Source organism: Terrapene carolina, unplaced genomic scaffold (assembly GCF_002925995.2).
Source record: "Terrapene carolina triunguis isolate 2854851 unplaced genomic scaffold, T_m_triunguis-2.0 Scaffold96, whole genome shotgun sequence".
Classification (NCBI taxonomy): domain Eukaryota; kingdom Metazoa; phylum Chordata; order Testudines; family Emydidae; genus Terrapene; species Terrapene triunguis.
Genome location: NW_020664447.1, coordinates 47,636,959 through 47,657,295, shown reverse-complemented (window position 1 = coordinate 47,657,295; position 20,337 = coordinate 47,636,959). Strand labels below are relative to the sequence as shown.

The window sequence follows — 20,337 nt, the reverse complement described above, 5'->3', positions numbered from 1 at the left end:
AGCACCCCAAAAGACTTACAGATCCCCCCCCAACAAAAAGCTTCACACACCTTTTAATGTGCTGCTTAGGGTTTTACAGATATATTCCCTGCCAAAAACCCTAGGGTCTTCTATCTCTCCTCCCCTTCTCTCAGCCCCTTTCCTGCTGTCTCCCTTGCCATAACTCAACTAACCCAACAGAACCAGTCAGTTTTAAATTTCAGTTGGGACCCCAGTGACCTGTTAATGAATCTACAGAGAGGAGAAAAACTCACAGTGTTGAGTTATGCCTGGTGTTGCTAGCTGACTTGGAGTCAGAAATGCTTGAAGCGTTAACGTAATTGCAAGAATGTGAAAAATGAAGCGTTGGGCTCCTGAGCAAAGCGAAAGGTCAAAGCAAGCCTTACACAAAACAAGTCTCTGGAAGATGGCCTCATTAGACCATTAAATCGGCTTCTCCTTCCCCCCCCTCCTTTGTAAAATGTTTTGAATGTTTTATTTTTATTATTAGATGTATTGAACCCTTTCTCCCTTTCACTGGAGAAAAAAAAAAGCTGATTATATTTACTACATTATTTACTATTCACTACAATAGTATTTTGTGACATTGACCTGGGTCTGTGAATCTGAACCAGGCTAAAGTCAATAAATGCTTGGTAGATTACAGGTCACTAATAGTTATGTTTGTTAGATGATCGATACAGCGTATAGTGTAGTTTCCCCTTGTACAGCCGAGGTGACATGCTAAAAACAACACAGACACTCACCACTAATAAAATTAGGATAATATTTCATCATTCACTGCCTGAAGGCCCTTTTTGTAACTCTTTCAGTGCCAAAATATTTTAACTAATTTCAAACTTCCCCTACATTAACCCTTTTGATGCTGAATGGGCAGCCGCTGTGCTGTGGCATTCTGGGTCAGATACTGCACTCCTTAAACAGGCAAAACTCCCATATGGCTTAATGCTTTCTAGTCACAACATCATGGGAGCAGCCCTTTGTGTGGATCTACCTTATCCTGCACAGAGGGTCAACAACATCGATGGCAGCATCCACCCATCATCAGATCCCACTGACCTTCCCTTAAGGAAGAGAGCTGGATCTGAGAACGGGTGGGTCAGGGGAATGAGTAGGAGGATCAGGAAAGGAAGGGCCAGGAGGGCCAGGAAAGAGTGGAAGGTCAAGAGGCAGGACTGAGGAGGAGCAATGTGGATCACTTACCTCTGCCACCCCACCTGACACTGGTGGAAAAGCCATTGGGATATTAATGCAATCTGAGGCTGCATTAACTCTTTCATGAACTCTTCCATCCCAGAGAAACCCCATTGGAGGAGCAGTGCCCCAGAGGCAGCAGCAAAGGAGAGCCTTGGCAATGCAGTTTCCGTGGAGCCAAATGATCAGAGAGCCAGCAAGGGTCAGACAAGCGGGTCCCAGACCTGGAGGAGAGGCACAGATTCTCCTCACAGATGGCTGCGGCCTCTTTCAGATTCTGGGGGTCCATGTGGCTTGGGGATAGAACCACTGCCTGTTCAGTAGTTATGAGGCCAATTCTGCCCCTCTAATGGAACAATCCAAGGAAAATTCAACAAGGGGATTCTTGCAGAATTTTCTTCCAATAGGTACCCTCTTGTAATTTCCCTGGGAGGATGCGGGAGGGGAGGCATCTAGGCCATAGTCTTCAATGGGAGTTTTACCTAAACATCACAGGAGTGTACATCTTTCAAGTGCTAGCAGCTGATTGGAGTCCTGACATTCAATTTGTAGATTGGCACTTCAAAAGGAAACATACCAGGTAGATGGGGAAGCACTTTAGGTATATATTTTTCCTAGCACACCAGGCAACACTCAGGTGATTAAATTGGTTCCTACACAGGAGCCCACTGGATGCCTAAATAAGTATAGTATATTTTTATAGTATATTTGTGAGCATACAATACCACAGACCATAACTTAGAATGATAGATCTTATATCTGGCTACCTTAGGGTTGACCTCTGCCTATGCTTCATACCAAATAATGAGGTCAGCCTAGGAGTATTTGCTGACAGCCCCTAGATTTACATGCCTGGAGATTAGAAGTTGGGTATTCGGGTGCAGGATCCCAGGACCACGGAACTCACTCCTGCTGGCTATCAACCAGAGCTCAAATTTTCTGTCCTCCAAGCTGCAGTACAAGACATGTCTTTGTGGTCAAACATTGTTTGATGATGGATCATTGCTGAATTATTTATGGTTGTTGGGAGTAGGGCATGGATACAGGTATGAGGCCTATGTGTCCTGCTTGGGATGGACAGTTTAGAATAATGCATTGATGTATTTAAGTTATGTCATACTCCCAAATGCCACAGGGATGGGCGCTTTAAAAAATAAATAAATATTCCACTAAATCATCATCATTTTAGTGACAAGAAATCCATATTGATTATATCTATATCTATAAACCATAAAGTTTGCTAGTTAATTACTAGAGGTTTCACTGACCTGGTGCTTTATAACTAAAGCCCTCTTTGTCATTAGTTACTGTGACTGTTATAGTTCATTACAGGCCTGGTCTAAATCTAGTTAAAGTCAATGGAATGACTCCCATTGACTTAAGGCCTGATCCAACTCCCACTGAAGTTAATGAAAAGATTCTGAAGGACTCAAATGGGAGTAAGATCAAACCCTTTATCATAACCTCTTCCACTTTCTAGCAGCAACAATCTAAATGCACCCTGTACAAATAATCTATAACAACAGGAGAGGGACCCAGTTCAATATACCAAAGAGAAACTGCAACTACCACACTGAACCTCGGGAATGTTTAAAATGTGAACCCAGATCAAAATCCAAAAATTACAGTGAGCCTCATCTATACAAGAGATTCCACCAAAACTCAATTTCTGAACACCTGGAGCCTGACTCTCCGCTGCCTTGCACAGTCATTTACACCTGTGCCAAGTGAGTGCAAAGCAGGTGTAACATGCTACCCAGTCCGAATGGCAGTGTTTGACACCCACTTGGCACAGGCAGAAATGGCTGAACAAGGTACAAAGCTGTGGCCTTCCTGAACTTTGGAGAGTCGGGGGTTTTCAAAATCTAGTTCTGGACTTGAATTTTGCAGCCTGAGTCTGTCTCTATCAAGCATTCAAAATTCATGTTTTCAGAAAACATATTATACAGGCAACCACTGCACAAGATTTTTTTCAGTCAGTCAGAGTTGACTTCTGCATCTTCCTTATATGCTGTAACAGATTTAGGGCTTGCTATAGGAGTCCTTTTATAGCTAATATTACAAGTTAAATTCTCTGTTTACAGTCCAGTACAAACTACTGCATCACAGCTGGAGAGTATGCCTGTCATTATATTTACTTACACCACTCAAAAATAAACTGCAGATAACCAAATTTGTAAAGGAATTGGCAGAACTAATCAATTGTTATTACAAAGACTTGTTTGAAGATTAGATATTTCGCTTTGAAATAATAATAAAATGCAGCTAAGTAGGTTAAGAAAAGGAAATAGTGTCTCCCTAAGTTACAGCTGATTACACTGCAAGCCTGCCACTCCATGTTTACACTAAGGCAGATGTACTGATATCATAAAAAAGCCAAAGTTATTTTAGTCATGCCTACTTTGCACAGGGAAAAAGTTTGACCTTTTACCTTGCTCACTGCTGTTGTCTCCACTCTGGGAAGCATGGCCCCCACTGGAGGGCCCCGGTGTGCCTGCTGAATGCGTTGAGGTTGCATCATCGTGGTCTCTCCAAGATGAAGGGTTCTGGTGTCAGAATGCCAAGGAATTTTTTCCACAGTTCCCATTCCAATAGCAAATGAGGAACAGAAAGAAAACAGAGGGGGAAGGAGGAAAAGTATACACATTAGCATTTGTGAAACGTGCCAAATACTGATACTGTTTGTACAATGTAATATGTCTTCAGTAGTTAGAAGCGGAGGACATACAAAGATTTATTTGATAAAATAAAGGACCGATTTTTACTCTTCCAACAGCTATCTGGGATTAATTGTTTTAATAGTAGAGCAGTAAAACACTTCTGCCAAAAGCTTTAGTATTTCCTGATGAACTATTTGCAGATGAGTTGACATGTTTTTTTCTCTAATACTTGAAGCTCAAACTGGAGTGGATGTAGTGCCACATTTTCTCCCCCATTTTTGCCACATCTGGTTAGGTGAGAGGGAATTTCTTTTGTAAAGTATTTTAAAAAGTAAAGGAAAAAGTGGATGGGAGGGGAGCATACCCTCACACCCTTCTTTCCGCCACCAGTTTGAATATTGGAAATACTTCAAGCAAACGCAGAGCTGTGGGAAAAATAAGCTCTCTATGAAACACATTATATATACTAGTAAAGAATTTTTTTCTTCGATATGACACATTTTTAAAGACTTTCTAGATGTATCGCTCTTTAACAGTTCACTTACAAGAACTGTCAAGCATAATCACCAGGTGATTATATAAAATAATATATATGGTGATTTTTATGTAATTCTTTCTACATTAATACACATAAAATACAATAAAAAAAGAATGTAAAAGACAGACATATGAAGTTTGACAATACTTGGCTAAGTAAGACTTCTACTACTGTACTTCAGTCACATAACTCATGATAGCTTTTAATTTATTGAGTATTGGTTTTTCTAGAGTGAAGAACTCCTATTTAAAAGGATAAGTGAGGAAAACTGAAAGTTACAGTTCAGTGCTACTTTGTTGAGTGTAGTCTCCTCCTGGTCCTCCTCCCCTTTCCTGATCATTCCCAATACCCTGCTGTTGCTTAAAGGAAAACAGGAATTCTACTGTACAGGAAGAGCTTTATCAGCACCACATGAAGGCAGGCAAGAGATGGAATTTCCTCTGGCAAAAAAGGAGAGCAAGAACACATGAAACAGATCAGACTTGGGGCTGGACCTGCATTACTTGTCACCTGTATGTGACAACTTAGATTAAGCACATTGTAACACTTTCAGACAAGAAAAGTTTTGAAAAATAAAAAAATCTTGGTTGAGAAAATAATGCACACCCTAAACTACTACAACATCAGCAAATACCATGAACTGTGAATGATGTATGCTGATGCATATACAGCCTGATTCTGACCTCACTGACACCAATGTAAATCAGAAGTAAATCAAATAAAATCAGTGGAGTTACCCTGAGTAAAACCAGTGTACGTGTGATCAGAATCAAGCCCTGTATATACAATGAACCCTGTCTAGGTAATTTCCCAAAACTGATTGATACCACATGCATTACAGCAATATAGTGAAACAGCCAGATAATGTTTTTATCCAAACCCAACCAAACTTTACAGGCCTGATTCAAAGCCCACTGTTGTCAATTAAATGACTTCCATTGACTTCAACAGGCTTTGGATCAGACCCTAAGTAACCAAAAACTAATAGGGAGCCAAATCCTGCTTGCCTTATGTACACAAACAGTCCCACTTAAATCAATTGGACTACACGAATGAGTAAATCAGGCAGGATTTGTCCCAGGATCCACAACAGCCATAACCCGTCAGCACGGCTGACAGAATTTAGGATACAAACTCTATTGAACTAACTCACATACTTTCTCTAATATAGAACTGCAACAAAGACTATCAAAAATTACTGATTACACACTAGTATTATATGTTTGTTGAGACTGTTGTACCAACTAAATCCACCAAAAGCTAATTATCGCCATCCCCAAAACCATAATAAAAAGTATGTTACCATCATGTTGCAAAGTCAGGTGAAAATAAAAACAAAAAGAAAGATGAAAAGTCTAAAGAGTCAAAGCAGCTCAGATGTTATTAAAAAATAGACTATGAATGAAAATAAAGTGGGGGAGAAAGTTCAGACAGAAATAAAATGCAAAGACTGAGCAAGTTTCTTTGCAGCCTGGATTAAAATAAGAGTTGTGCCTATGAGCTCCTCTTTTTATCTCTGAGTTAGGAAACCACTCAAATAGCTTCAAGCTGAAGGCAAACAGCAGACAGGAGCTCTTCAGCCCTCTGCAGCCTCTTAGCGTCAGCTGTTTGCCGGATGGTAATCAGATAAAGAGCTAGAAGAAATACATGAAAAAGGAAAGAAACAATAGCATGGCATGAGTTTAGCCCTCCAACAACATCAGGCTGGAACCTTCTTTTAGAATATAATAATTGCAACATGTTCACCTAGGCTAAACTTTTCAGAGAACACAGCGAGTTATGTTAATTTTATACACTGCAGGCTCTCTTAAGCTGGTTGCTGTTAAAGCTCCTTACCATACATATGAAAATTACAATAATTAACCAGTAACACCTCAGCTATGTTTTAAGGCAAATGTCATCCAAAACCTATCATACAGTATTTCAAAAGCTGGACCAGTCTTCTGTTCCGAAAATGTAATGATTTGGAAAGCATCACCGAATCAGACTTCCCGCAGCTGAAAACCCTAGCTGTCTATACCAGTCCAAGTTGTGCTTGACCTCAGTTTGTAGACTGAGTTTTAGAAACACAGACTGTATTGATTTGGAACTCAGTGTATTTCTTATGACACGGGTTTCTTGAGGAAAAGAATTTGGCAGCATTTTGTGGAGAGATAAAAATAATAAAGTGGTTATTTACATGTTGCAATCATAGAATACTAAGAATATGTTAAGCACAGGGAAATTAACTACTCTTTTGTATTATAAAAACTGTGATCAGAAACCATAAGGGTGGATCATGAGGCACCACTATTTTTCTTTAGATTAAGATATGTGTGTGTGTGTGTATGTGTAATCCAACTTCTTACTTTTTTTCCTAGACAGGTTCCAACTTTGCATCCCTGAAGAAAATCTTCCTGGACACATTCCCAGTCATTTGCAGTAATTTTATGAATACTGAAGCAAAACTGATACCCAAATATACATTTTAAGAGAATTACTCTGATGGAACTAATCAATACAATGTATTATGCATATAGAGAGCCTCACCCAAAAGCCCACTAAAGTTAATGGCAGTTTTTCCATTGACTTCATTGGGCTTTGGATCAGGCCCACGGTATTGCTCTAAAAAGAGTTATAGATAGATAGAATTGCTATATAAACTGTTAACATAGCTTCTTATCAATTTGTGAATAATATTGTTAGCTTTAAAAATGTGCTTTGCAGAGAAAGATCAAAGAGTGGTGTGATTAAAATGCATTTGCTGATTTTATATATATGTATATACACATACACATACATACACTATAACATAAATGCACATGTATTTAATCATGAACTAAACTACAGCAGTGTACCATAGAAGGCAGACAGTGCACATGTATCTATTCCCAGTAGTTTTAATAATTGGGAGTCAAATATGGTGCTCTTCTTGCTCTTACCTAATTGTGTTAAAGAGCAGTGTTACCAGGAGAAAAGCAGTGAATACTGAGTGGAGCACAATAGAAGGAGATGGAAAATAGATACAAGAAGCTAGGTCTCCAGGGGCAGTATTTTCTATTTGCCGGGCTACAGACTCGCAGCTGATAATGCAAGTTGTAATTAATATAAAAGCAGGAGACAATATGGGGAAAGCTTGTACTAGCAGGGCCACAGGAGATCACTCTGCTGCTATCCACTGTTTCTCATTTACACACACAGCCTTCCCTAGAAAACACAATTTTGCCAGTGTTTTCTCCCTTGAAAGTTAAAAAAAAATTGATTTAGCACCATCATTGAATTTTGCTAAATCTAGAAAAGAGCATGGAAAGGACAAGAGTCTCTGGGTATATGAAGCAAATCTGATGTGTTACTCTTTTGTCGATGCTGCAAATCTGGTGGAAACTGTACACATTTTTAACTAGTACAGTATTTCTTAAGGAGAGATGTTCCAAAGCACATTTGCTACAGAACAATAATTTATTAAATCAGGATTGCATGCGGGCATCTGTTTGTTAATATGACGCAGGGCTGGTCACTTGTCTTGTTCTGGTGCAAAGGTTGGTAGGTTAACTCTTGCAAGACGGCTATGTAAATGCAAATGTAGCGCCAGATGATTGTGCATTCCTTGTGCACCCAAAACTTCCACTGAACAAAGTCTGACAAGCAGTCCCACTAGAGCTGATTGTGATCTCACACTGGTTTTATGGTGGTATAACTCAATTAACCACAGTGAAGTTACTCCTGATTTATGATGGTGTAAGTAAAATCAAAATCGGGCCAATTGAATTCAAATGATACTCTTGTGAGTACAGTCAGCAGGAGTCCATCCACAGACTTTAATTGAAGTTTTAGACGGACAATAAATGTAGGATTGGACCCAGGTATTTTGCTTATCAAATAAAAAAGTGGAAACTACACAACCATGGTGTGTAAATAAAACAGCTACACATCTGATTCCTAATTAAGATAACTTAAAATTAATTTCACTCAACATCTTGTAAATCAACTTTGCAACTGATCTTAACAAGTGTCACGATGGCACTGTTTTCCCAGAGACTATGAGCCAAGTCCTGCTCACCGTACTCACACAAGCAGCACCTTTGAGATCAGTGGAACTACTAATGTGATTAAGACAACAAGAATTTGGCCCTGAATGCCCTGATATATTAAAACACAATATACTGAGCCAGACAAAAACCTCATATACACCCATATAAGATATAATAATGTAATTCAGGATATAAGGTCTTAGAGACTGCTGTAGTGAATGGCAATAATAAACATATATAAAGAAACTTTCAGTAAATAAACGGAACATGAAAAACTCTAATTTGGCTTGATATATATATATTTACAGTGAAGTCAAAGCTCTGTATCACTGAGGCTTACTTTCTCACAGATCTGTATTTAATATATTACTGACTAGACTTAAAAGCAGTGTTGCATTAACTATCAGCATTACATAAGTAAAACAAAACACAAGGCATTTTGATCTATTGAAAAGAAGTAATTTGTTTATGTATATATACGTGCAAGTTTCATACATGGCTATTTTTAAAAAAAATCTTGACATTCTCACCACACTGACTTTGCATTTGAGTGAAGTTTCAGGAAGAACTGTTTACAGTCCTAGAAAGTGGCATCATTCTTAAACAATATATAGGCGCCTTGCACTTTTGTAGTCATCAGTTTAACTTTGAATCAAACATGTAAACCACCTGTCTGTATAGAACCAAGACTTGAACAGTCAGGATTTTTAATTCTATCTAGCAACACTTCTTCTGGAGTTATATTACTACTTTTAAATTATTATCATGCAAAAAAAAACCCAATGTACATATAATTTTCCAACCTAACTTGGGATCAGATAGACAACACCTAAACCAAAGAGGAAATGCCAACATCAGTGAGATAATAAAATGCATTATCATCTCTCAGATTTGTGAAACACAATGAAGTTTAATCAAATAAAAATAGTTAAATTTACTTGTATTTAAATGCTTAGGAAAGGCACCAGCAATCAAAAAACAGAAAAATACAACATCCTTTAGTGTATTAGAAGCCTCCCCCCTCCCCCAATGACACATGGTGGCAGATCACAAAGAACATTCCAAATCTTAAACTACACACTAAGAAACTTGGTTATATAAAAGTATTTGCCTTATTACTATTGCTATAACTATCTAGGTTCCCTTTTGACATTTGACAAACCAGAAGGACACCTTTAGGGTCTGATCCTGCATTCCTGGTATACACAAAACTCCTGCTGAAGTCCATGGGATTTTGGGGAGCATGGAGAATGCAGTATCAGGCCCTTACTAATTTGCTCACTGCTCAACTGACAATGAAATCTTACCAATAGGCAAGACGATACAACCTGTGACAGACGTAGGAGACGTAGGAGACCCCCCATTTTTAAACCCCTTTAGGTTGCTCAGCACTAACCTTTCTAAAAGGAGTATTAGAATACTATAAAACAACTTGATGTTAAATAATAATAATAATAATAATTAATAATGAGAGCTAATGTATCCTGATCTGACAACAGAAAGGTTTAACATTCAAACCACTATTTATGTGTTACTGCTAGGGCATCAGATTTCTAATTTGGAAAAGATTATTTTATAAAAAAGAGATAGCTATGTTTTTATCTATCTATTTTTAATTACATTTTATGAATGATCAGTTTATTAGTACCTCAATTTTCAACTGACTACAGCATATAAACAAATGTCGAGCAAACTGAGACCCTAATCCTGCTCCCACTGAAGGCAGCGGGACGTTTGACATTAATTTCAGTGAGAACAGCATCAGGCCCTAACTCAGATTTGGACTCAGGGAAGAATTGTATGGTATGAGACAAAGCTGTGCACAAAAGAAAATGTAAATAAAGCAAAGCAGAGAAATATTATAGACTTTGAAAAAGTTTATGATTCTTCAAATACCATGAGCAATAGACTTTTCAAACTGGGATCATTTTTTTTTTTAAAGAAAAGATTTATGATCAACCTCAGTGGGAGTTTAGTGCGTGTGGAATGCAGGATTGGGCCCTACATGTTTATATTGAACAATGATAAATTTTCATAGCTGGGAAACTCAACTTGAACTGCAGTTTGGGCAGGTTTCCCCCCCCCCATACCTCCTTAACTGATCTGGTGCAGGCAGGGCATGGCTGTAATTAACTTCTTTCCATCTACACTTAATACCTCAGAGCAATAACAAAAAATTAGGATGTTAAAATTTCAAACACTAAGTATGGGCTGTTATATTTACTAAACATAGCAGAATAATAACAAAAGTTGCAGCTTTTCAGTGACTAGCACTACAGGATTTGATTTACAAAGTCTCTGCCCCCCTTACACTCACTGTATTACATAACAGTTAATAGTGCACTAAAATAAAATTCAATATGTGCATTTATTAACAAACACATATGACAAGACTGCATAAGACTGCCTGCTTTTCCAGCACAGGTATTGCTTCTGCAGAGATCAATGATTTCCTCCCCTTCCCCATTTCCCCCCCCCCAATTAAGTTGTATAAATATCACAGCAGTAGACTTCTATAAAGGAAATATACAGCATCTGAATATCCCACTTTCAGAAGTCACACTGTAAATACTGGGTAAACTCATATTTCTTTTAGTTACTTTCCTTCAGCTATATTTTCAAGTCTGGCAAAAGGAATAATATTGAGAGCTGCATTAGTACCTAATATACTGCTGCCACCACCACCACCACCCTACACATACACATAAAACACACACACAATGTAGCTTGATACCACTTAATAAGAAGAGAGGTGTATGGATTTTGGGGGTGTCAAACAGCTGTCACAAACTGTCACCTCCACAAGAGAAACCTTGGCACACAACAAATTAAACTACACTTCTTTTTAGCTGTCATTATTCATAGCCAATCAGTTGAAATGCTTCTAGTATTTCATGTGCAAATAAAACCAGGGGGAAGATCCCTGGATCAGAACAGTGGGCCAACAGATAAAACAGAGGAAACAACATGCTGTCTCTGTCCTTCTGAAGGGGATCATCAACACCCCTGCACCAATTTTCACCAAATGAGATCTAGCCTGGGGCTATGTATTAAATATGCATATCAAACCAATGAAAAAATAACCTGGAGAGTAAAACTGGACAAATTTGCATGCTTGAACTATTCCATTTCTTAGGTAGATGCTCACAAAAGAACATTTCAATTTTTATTCTGGTATTTGCATACCGACAAATAGAAAAGGTTTTCCTTCTTTAGAAGTAGAAGTGAATTATTCCTTAATATAGAACAGCGCAGTATATACATTCCTTAATATAGCCCAGTGAAGTGTGTATATTTATATTGAAGAGTTCCAAAGTTTTGGTGGGAAAACAAGCTAACATTAAAAAAAATCCAATAAGGAGACACATTTCCCAAAACGCATGAATAAAATGTAACTATGATACAACTCTTCATTTCCCAGTTGGTGTTCTGGTTGCACAAATTATTGCTTCCTTTCAAAACAAATAGCAGGGGGCTAAAGTAAAAAATGTTATTGCACAAATCTCCAGGAAATAAAAGGCTTTAAATTATAATACCCAATGAAGTGGTAAACCCTAAAGGGTGCAAGATAAATGGGTTGTCATATTTATTTGAGTTTGTTTTTTGGGCCACAAAAACAACAGGAGATTCTTCTTAGTGAAGATAATAGTTATCAAATTATCAAAATGCTAACCCCTTCCAACCTTGTCCTATCATTGTGTGTGAATTTAAATATTATAATGGAGCACTGCAAATTGGCTTGAGTATTCGCCATCTGCCAGAACCCTAAACAGGCTAGTTTATCTAATCTCTTCAATATAAACATCAGCGTGGTCCATTTCTACACTTCCACTTGAAACACACTCTTGTAAAGAAACTGTACTGGAAAAAACATGTAGGTTTTTTGTATTGCTCTGAATTATACAGAATGAGCCTATATCTTTCAGGTTGCCACTCATTTAAATTTCTTTTCTACTAGTCCCTTAATGCTTGTGCATACAAATTTAGGGTTGAAAATGCCATAAAACAGATATTTTAAAAACTACTGTCATGCCTCATAGACTCTATTATCTACAGATGAGATAGCTGATAAGCAGAGAAACTTTCAGTAACTGCTGCATACATTTTTATTTGAAAATAATAAGTCTAAAATGCACACTATCATAAGAATATAGCCCCTCAAGGTTTACCAAATACAAATGAAGAATTGAAAGCTAAAGCCTGGAATACAGAAACCATTTTCAGTGTCCTGGAACTTTAAGCACTCCGGGTTGGAGACTTTTTAAAAATATATTATTTTATTTCTTATCATGGATTTCAATACAGATCAAATACGATTATTAAATATGCAGACAACCTATTTTAAATATGAAAAGAAGCTCATAGAAACCTGATTCTCTATTAATTTAAATCTACATTTTTTACCACACAAGAAAGGACAGCTGGACGCCTGTGCAGAGTATGGTTAAGACACACTGGGTGTTAAATGAATATTTCAACGGCTAAAATATTAGATGTATCATTTAGATTATGAGTTCAATTGAACCTAAAACTGTGTAAACCTCTTTCTCCCCAGGGATGCATTCCTATAAATAAACTATAGTTCACACCCACTCTTTTTAACCATAGCTATTTCGTTCCCTTTTCTCCGCTACCAGCTGCAATCTTTTCTTTCATTTCCCCCACTGTAAATGTCTATTTATTTGTATATACACATTCTAAAGCATCACAAGACCTGCACCAAAACACAAGCCGGAGAAGAAAAGCCACTCTTCTTATCATGAGCACCAACGTTTAGTCCTACACACATAACAATAACTCACCAACTACTAAAGTGTTAAAATCAACCGCTAACCTACGGTTACTCAATCATAATTCTCTCCAGCTTTCTGTAATACTTTGTTAATAATTGGTTCATCAAGGTTACTGTCTTTTATTATGAAGATGCTTTGGTCACTTGGCAATAAGTCCAGATTCTGACAATAAGTTGCTATAAAGCAAAAGCATTGGAAACTCCAATGTGTTAACCCTTTTCTTAATGCAGTGTAAAACTGCCAATAATTCTCAGCACTTGTCATCTGCACAAGGGGGGGGGGATTGTCACCAAACTTTCCCCCTAACTTTCTCGACTCTGTTTTCTTGCATTTCTGCATTGATTACAGGGTTGGCAAAGCAGAAAAAGCACCGATCAGCACATCAAATAGACAATTTGCTAGCGCTGCAAGTCGCCCAGATCAGGAAACTTAACAAATCATAAGCAAACTCCCTGTGCTACAGATAGAATGAGAAGGGGGGAGGGGGGAGAATCGACTATAAGAAGAACTTTAAAACTCGTAGGGGAATGGGGAGGGGGCAGAGAGAGACTTACACAGGCTAAAAAAAGGCGACTCCTAAGCAGGTTAGAGTCTTTAAAAATGCTATAAAGGGATCAAGAGGACTTACATGGTCGGCTAAATTTGTGGAAGATCCTGAGAGTTCTTCATGGTCAGATTTGGAGCTGCCATCCCTTTCGTCAATAACTAGATCGATTGGCATTTTTCCTTTCAAACAACTAATGTACCTATGGCAAAAGTTATCGCACAACTCGTGGACCTGGAAAAAAAAAGGAAGGCAAAATATCGGATTGCAGCTTTTCTTTTTCTTTTTTTTTTTTTCCCTTTTTTTTCTTTTTTTTATTTTATTTTTTTTTTTTTTTTTGTAGCAAGAGAAACTCTGTGATCTATTCCACGAGTAACTCTAATTAAGGGACATAAAAGTTGAAGACAAGGAAACAATAGAGAAATTGTTGCAGCACATATTATTCTCTAGAGACTGGCCGCAGCAACAAGTTAGAGAGAGAGAGAGAGAGAGAGATACTGGGCTCAGCCTAGTCTATAGAGGAAAATCGGATTTGGTGATAACATCAAAACACTGGAAACTGGACCTAGCCAATATCGCTGGAGCATACTCAATCCAGCCAGGTATAGCGGGTAACTTGTGATGGGATCTGTGGCAGAGATGTATGTATTTCCAGGACTTGTAAAAATAAATAAGTGCGCCTATGCTCTGAAAAGATCCCAGTCTCATCTCAAAGCACAGTTACCCCCGTCACCTTCTGCTTAATCATAATATTTAAGGCTGACTGAGGTTAATATGGCGATGGGATCTGGATTAGAGCAGGGGTTATTTCATTTTGAAAATAATATTCTGACTCAGCGAAATCGCATCCATTTAAAAGAGTCGGGTGAATGTAAAGGGGTTAAACTATTTTTTAAAAGCTCCATTCGAATTACAATTAAAAAGAAATGCGGGGTTGGGCTCAGCATGTTTGTCGAGTGTCACATGGTCTTAGGGCCCAGGTTACAATATCAAACTGCGTTTCCCCTATATTCTTTGACAATGTTTATAAGTGTCTAAAACAAATCATTGGGGGGGGGGGGATAATGAGAGTGGGATTCACAGACCCCAGCTCCCTTGGTCTTACCTTTTCTAATTCCAAAAGATGAAACCTTAGTACTTGTATTGCTTGGATCATCTGAAAGAAAGTTTTGAGCGAGGAGTTATTTGTGAGAAGGACGCAGCACTGGGGTCTGTGCAGAGCTGCGAGCCCCAATGGGCAGAGAGGGGGCTTGTCAGGGCGCACACTCATTAGCCAGGTTTTTAGCTCACTTGTCACGCTTGAGCAATTTTGATCAACTTTAACCCTAAGCACTCGATTTTTATCATATTTATTTTAAGAGCGGTGATTAGTGTCTCACTGGGATCTAGAGAAATCCCCCTCTGTCTCCCCCAGCACTTATTTCTGAGGGTCCGCACAGCAACCAACCAAACACACACACACACACACACACATCTCAAAAGAAAGAAAAAAAGGGGAAACGCTCAAGATGCATCGTTTGGCATCTTCTTTACAAGCGGATTTAGGCACTTTTACTATTGAAATCATCCGCATTAGCAAAAGAATTGCGCTAGAAATCTCCAGCTCTCTCTTCTTAAGCAGTTATTTCCTTCACTGTCGCTTCCCGCGGCTTTAAACACAGCTTTGCAATGCATTGGGACTTCAGAGTTTGCCCTGGTTCACTTTAAAAGTGAAGCTCTTTGAAGCCTCTTGGATGTAGTTTTTTAATCTTTCTGCTTTCCCCCTTCCCGGTCTTAAACCCTGGATGGCTGAACCTGTAACTTTCGGCCGCCTCCAGCCTGCTCACTCACAACGATCCCTTCATGTTTTAGAAAGGTGCTTGTTATTAGTATCACAAACTACAGTAAAGGGGTGGGAGGGAAGGCAAACGTGGAAGCCTTACCAAATTGTCCAACTCTGGGTTTGAAGAAAAAAGTGGTTTTTCAGCGCGGACCTGCGAGAAGAAGGAAAATCAGTGTAAATTGCAGCCCCGGTTCAAAGTCCTGTAAGCGAATAACTTGAAGGAAAAACATGTGACAAACTAGCGAGTCGAAATACGCCCAGGCCAGATTAAAATATTAATACGCTCTGTGAAATAACGATTTATGTGAAAAAGAGTCTAAACTGCAGCCAGCCCGGTGCCTCTGTCCTTTCAGAGCCCTCTCCTTTTTGATCTCTTTTATTTCTCTGGGTGAGTGTGTCTGGCTAACAACTCGATCACAGGGATTGGGTTGGTGGGGCTGAGGGTTTGGGGGAGCGAGGAGTTGGATGAACTAGTTTCAACAGTCTGGAACCGACTCTTTTCGGATGAGGCCACTTCGGATCGGTGGCAGATCACATTTTCCACTCCACACCCTAATCCCCAGTTCCAGTGTGGAATCAAAAGATGAGAGCCTCTCTCTCTCTCTCTCTCTCTCTCTCTCTCTCTGAAAGTGCGGTGATGGGTGGTTTGTGTGGGGGGTAGGGGGAGAAGCGGGGTCGTAGGGCTGTGAAAAAGTGCTGGACCTGTTTAGCGAAGACCGCGATGTCCTCGTTGAAAGAGTCCGAGGAGCAGACATCCCCGCCGGCCACACCAGGCTCCCGGGGAGTGCAGGTCGCCAGCTCGCACTTCTCAAAGACAAGCGCTAACAGGGGGAACAACGGGTGCCTACCGGGCAGTGACACACAAAGAAAGAGAGGGGGGAGAGAGGCAAGAAAGAAGAGCTCTAATCAACAAGTATATATATACTTACATATATATATACACACACACATTACACCCTGCAGCCCTCAACTACGCCTTCAAACCGGGCAAATACAAATGAAAACTTCAAAAAATATTTTAAAAATGTAAAATCCCAAACCGCATCCACTGTTCATATCCCACAAACCAGAGACAAAAATAACCTAAACACCGAACAAAATAAACGCATGCACCCATTACAGTAGCTCAGCTGTGAATCTTACACTTTTAGCCACAGCTTTAAATAATATGAAACCGGGACAATCCCATCTCTACCCCCAAGCTAGAACCCAAAATGAGAAACACTGTTACGCAAACTGTTTGAACTACTTCGTAGTTGGGGTTTTTCTTTATTATTTTTAAAGGAGACTGTTAGCAAAAATGTGGTGAAGTTTCCTGGCTTAGAAAGCACACCCAAGTAAAATACCAGCTGTCTAGATAACTGAGCTGGAGAGGGGGAGGGAGAAGCACTTCTAGAAATATTTTCCCATAATTGGAGTAGTCATGAAAAAATATCTCTGTGTTAAGTAGTAAGTGTGTGTTTGCCACTTTTCCCCCTTTGTAGCTCTGATCGTGGGCCCTCCTTGTGTCATAGAGGTTACTAGCTCTTCTTTTGGGGTAATTTACTGCACTGAAAGGAACCTGTGTCATTCCCCCAAAGCATTGCATTGGTACAGGGATTTGTTGTTTTGGTTTGGGTTTTTTAATTTTTATTTTTTTCTTTCTAAACAGGGAAGCTCAACTCACTGCCTCCAATTTTTTTTCCATTTCAAAGAAGAGTTGTCTGCCAGAAGTGAGCCCCTCTGTTATTACTCTGTCTTCCGCGATTTGAATACCTCTTTATTTACAGTGCTAGAGGAGTGTTATTATGGCATCTTGATCAACCAGAACAACACTGCTTCAGCTAAAATCCAGTGCCGTGGTATCCACCCCCTCTGTCTCAGCTCCTAACTTCTGCCTCTCCGAGAGAAAAAAAAAGAAAAAACAACTTTCACGTATAGGGGTGTATTTTCTGGTGCACATTTCCTATCGCTACTTTATGTCCCTCCGATGTCATCAGACTAAAAATTATTTATTATTAATTATTATTACTACTACTAATAAAAAGCCACATTACAGGTCTCCCTCCAGAGCAGTGATTTGTGTCTGTGACTCTCCTAAAACCCTCACGAGCCGTGTCTCCCACGTCTTTTTCTCCAAAGCAACTTTAGACAGTTACCCCTTCAACCTCGCCAGCCCGATGCCCACAGATGGGAGCCCTCTCCCACCCTTCCTCTCCTCTGCCTCCTTCCCCAAGTCCAGAACACACACGCCGCAAGCCGGGCTATGGCGCCCGGGTTACCCTGCATGTACCTACCCGTAGATCGCATCTTTGTCCCGCTTTAAGGCGTCGTTGACAGCCGATCCCATGCTGGCCGGCATGACATTGGGGTGCGGGGCGTGGGCTCCATAGTGCTGGCTGGCGTGTAGCGGCGGCCCATGGTTCAGGTGGTGAACCGGAGGGATCGGCCGGGGAGCGTGAGGGTCTCCGTACATGGAAGCCGGCACCCCTACTCCGTCCATCCCGCCGTAATGGGGCAGCTCATCGTACTGTCAAAAAATGGGCCAGGAGAGAGAGAGAGAGAGAGAGAGAGAGAGAAGAAGAAGAAGAAGAAGAAGAAGAAGAAAAAAAAGGAGGAGGAGGAGGGGGAGGAAAAAACAAAACAAAAAAAAAACAAACAACAACAACAAAAGTCAGAAGAGAGTAAAGCACCCAGACAGACCACAACACAGCAAAACCAAACAGGAACAGCCACAACGGAGGGAGAATTATACAAAATGAAATAAAATAAAATAAAGAGCAGAGGCTAGCAAGGGTTGGGGAAGGAGCGGGGGGGCGTGTGAGGAGGGGAAGAGGTACCGGGGGGGGGGGGGGGTCCGCTTCAATCAAGGAAGAAGAAACCCTAACAAGGAAACTGGGATGAAAAGGAAGGAAATGAGGGAGAAACTCGAGTTACTCTGAATTAGAAAGCAAAGAGCAGAAATAAATGAATAAACAGAATCAAAAGCAAATAAATAAATAAAGAACTAAACACTGGGAAGCAGGGAGGAGAACGTAGGGTGCATGGGGGGAGGAGGGAAATAATCTGAAAGTTACCAGAAACATTATTTAGTAGCAATTCCCCTTGTCGTTGTCAAAGTCAGAGACAAAACAAGCAGCAATATATGTGTGTATAGATATATGTTTAGATATCCCAGGCAGCGGCAGCAGCAGCAGCAGCAAGCCTTCCCCTGTGAAACCCGTGCTACTGAGCAGCTAGAGTAGCAGGGAAATCGCGCTGCTGGGGGAAAAGCTGGAGAGGAAAAAAGCGTGGAACAATTGCAGAGACACACACACAGAGAGAGAGAGAGAGCGAGCGAGAGAGAGACGCACACACACACACACACACACACACACAAAGCTGGTGAATAATTTTTGCTGCTATTTTTTAATACTGGCCGCCATCATCATCAGCAACAGAGGAGAGCAAATCGGACAGGCCCCTCTTAAGAGAGGATTTATATATAGGTAAGTGTTGGAGATTTAAACCTACCCTTTGCGCCATCAGTCTGCGCTCCAATAAACTCCTGGATGTGTCGTATATTTAATATCCCAGTCCAGAAAAGAAAGTGATTTACAGTGAAGAAGATTCCTTTTTTTGGCAACCCACTTAAGACTTCGCCTATTCTCCAGTCTGGGTAAATAATAATAATAATAATAACAATAACAACAACAACAATAATAAAAAATAATCAGCCAAGAACCACGATGTTTGTGTATTTCTTCTTTTTTCTCTCTCACTCTCTTTCCTTTTTCTCTTTCTCTCTCTCTTTTTCCTTTTTTCTTTCTCTAAGCAAAAAAAAAAAAAAAAAAAAAATTGTCAAGCCCCCAAACTGAAGGTTACGATCGGCCCGTCAGCAGCCCACATGTAACCAAACTGTCGTGTCTCATGGCTTTTTGCCACTCCAGCTGTCAATCAAAGCCAGGGAATGTCAAGGTAGTGAATGAATGATGGTTGATGATGATGAAGAAGAGAGGAGGAATCTTTTTAACCCCGGTTTCTTCTTCCAGTAACTCCGCGTTTGGGTTTTGCCTTTTAGGATCGCTATTGGGATTTTTTTTAAGTACTAGGAAGGGGGGTGGGGAAAGATGCGAAGAAAAATTGAATAGTTTGCAAAACCTGGACTTCCCCCTCTCTCTCTCTTTTTTTCCCCTGGTAGGTATTTTGTCTCTCTCTCTCTCTGAGATGAGTGAGTGTCAGTAAGTGTTGGCAGGTTGGCTGCTGGCTGGCTTATAGAAGAGGCTCAGTTTTGCAGCGCTGATCGGCGGGAGAATGAAATGACGGAACCCGGAAGTAGTGGTGGCCATAGCCAGTCCTACAACAGAGACACATACAAGGGAGAGGGGAGAGGGAGAGGAGAGCACAGAGAGAGAGCGAGAGCGAGCGAATAAAGCCTGTGATATGCAGAGTATGTAATCAGGACTGCTTCAACTCCACATGGGGGGGAGCCATACAACAGATCATACCCATAGCAAATCAACCTTCCTTTTCATATAGGAAAGAGAGAGTGAGTGAGAAAGAGGGAGACACAGGAGGAGGAAGAGAGAGAGAGTGTGTGTTTGTGTGAGAGAGGGGAAGAGGGAAAACTGCAGAAAGCAAGAAGAAAAGTACGATAGAAGCCTAGACCTGGTTTGGTTTTCACTAGATTATTTTACCAGCAAAGTATATCCTGCTTTACTGCGTTGTTTAGCATATTGTTAACAAATTTTTAATCTTCAGATACCACTGTAGCCGCGAATGGTATGCACGTCTGTGGGAATAGACAGTTAAAATGTA

At 40.0% G+C, this 20,337-nt stretch overlaps 1 protein-coding gene across 8 annotated transcripts in view; it reads right to left on the bottom strand.

Annotated features, from left to right (window-relative positions):
• Positions 1-19,349, bottom strand: part of MEIS2 (Meis homeobox 2) — a 182,817-nt gene extending 163,468 nt beyond the window's left edge. For 5 of the 8 annotated variants that reach the window (XM_026651327.2, XM_026651328.2, XM_026651322.2 and 2 more), the window contains exons 1-7: positions 19,054-19,349; positions 17,838-18,070; positions 16,264-16,405; positions 15,662-15,712; positions 14,845-14,895; positions 13,824-13,973; positions 3,626-3,740 (exon numbers count right to left, since the gene is read on the bottom strand). In XM_026651327.2, the coding sequence (XP_026507112.1) occupies positions 3,626-3,740; positions 13,824-13,973; positions 14,845-14,895; positions 15,662-15,712; positions 16,264-16,405; positions 17,838-18,070; positions 19,054-19,065 (754 nt within the window). In that variant the 5' untranslated portion in view covers positions 19,066-19,349. Of the gene's footprint in view, positions 1-3,625; positions 3,741-13,823; positions 13,974-14,844; positions 14,896-15,661; positions 15,713-16,263; positions 16,406-17,837; positions 18,114-18,617; positions 19,034-19,053 lie in introns of those variants that run through there. The other 3 variants (XM_026651324.1, XM_026651326.1, XM_029911475.1) reach the window with 2 other exon arrangements.
• Positions 19,350-20,337: the final 988 nt, after the last annotated feature.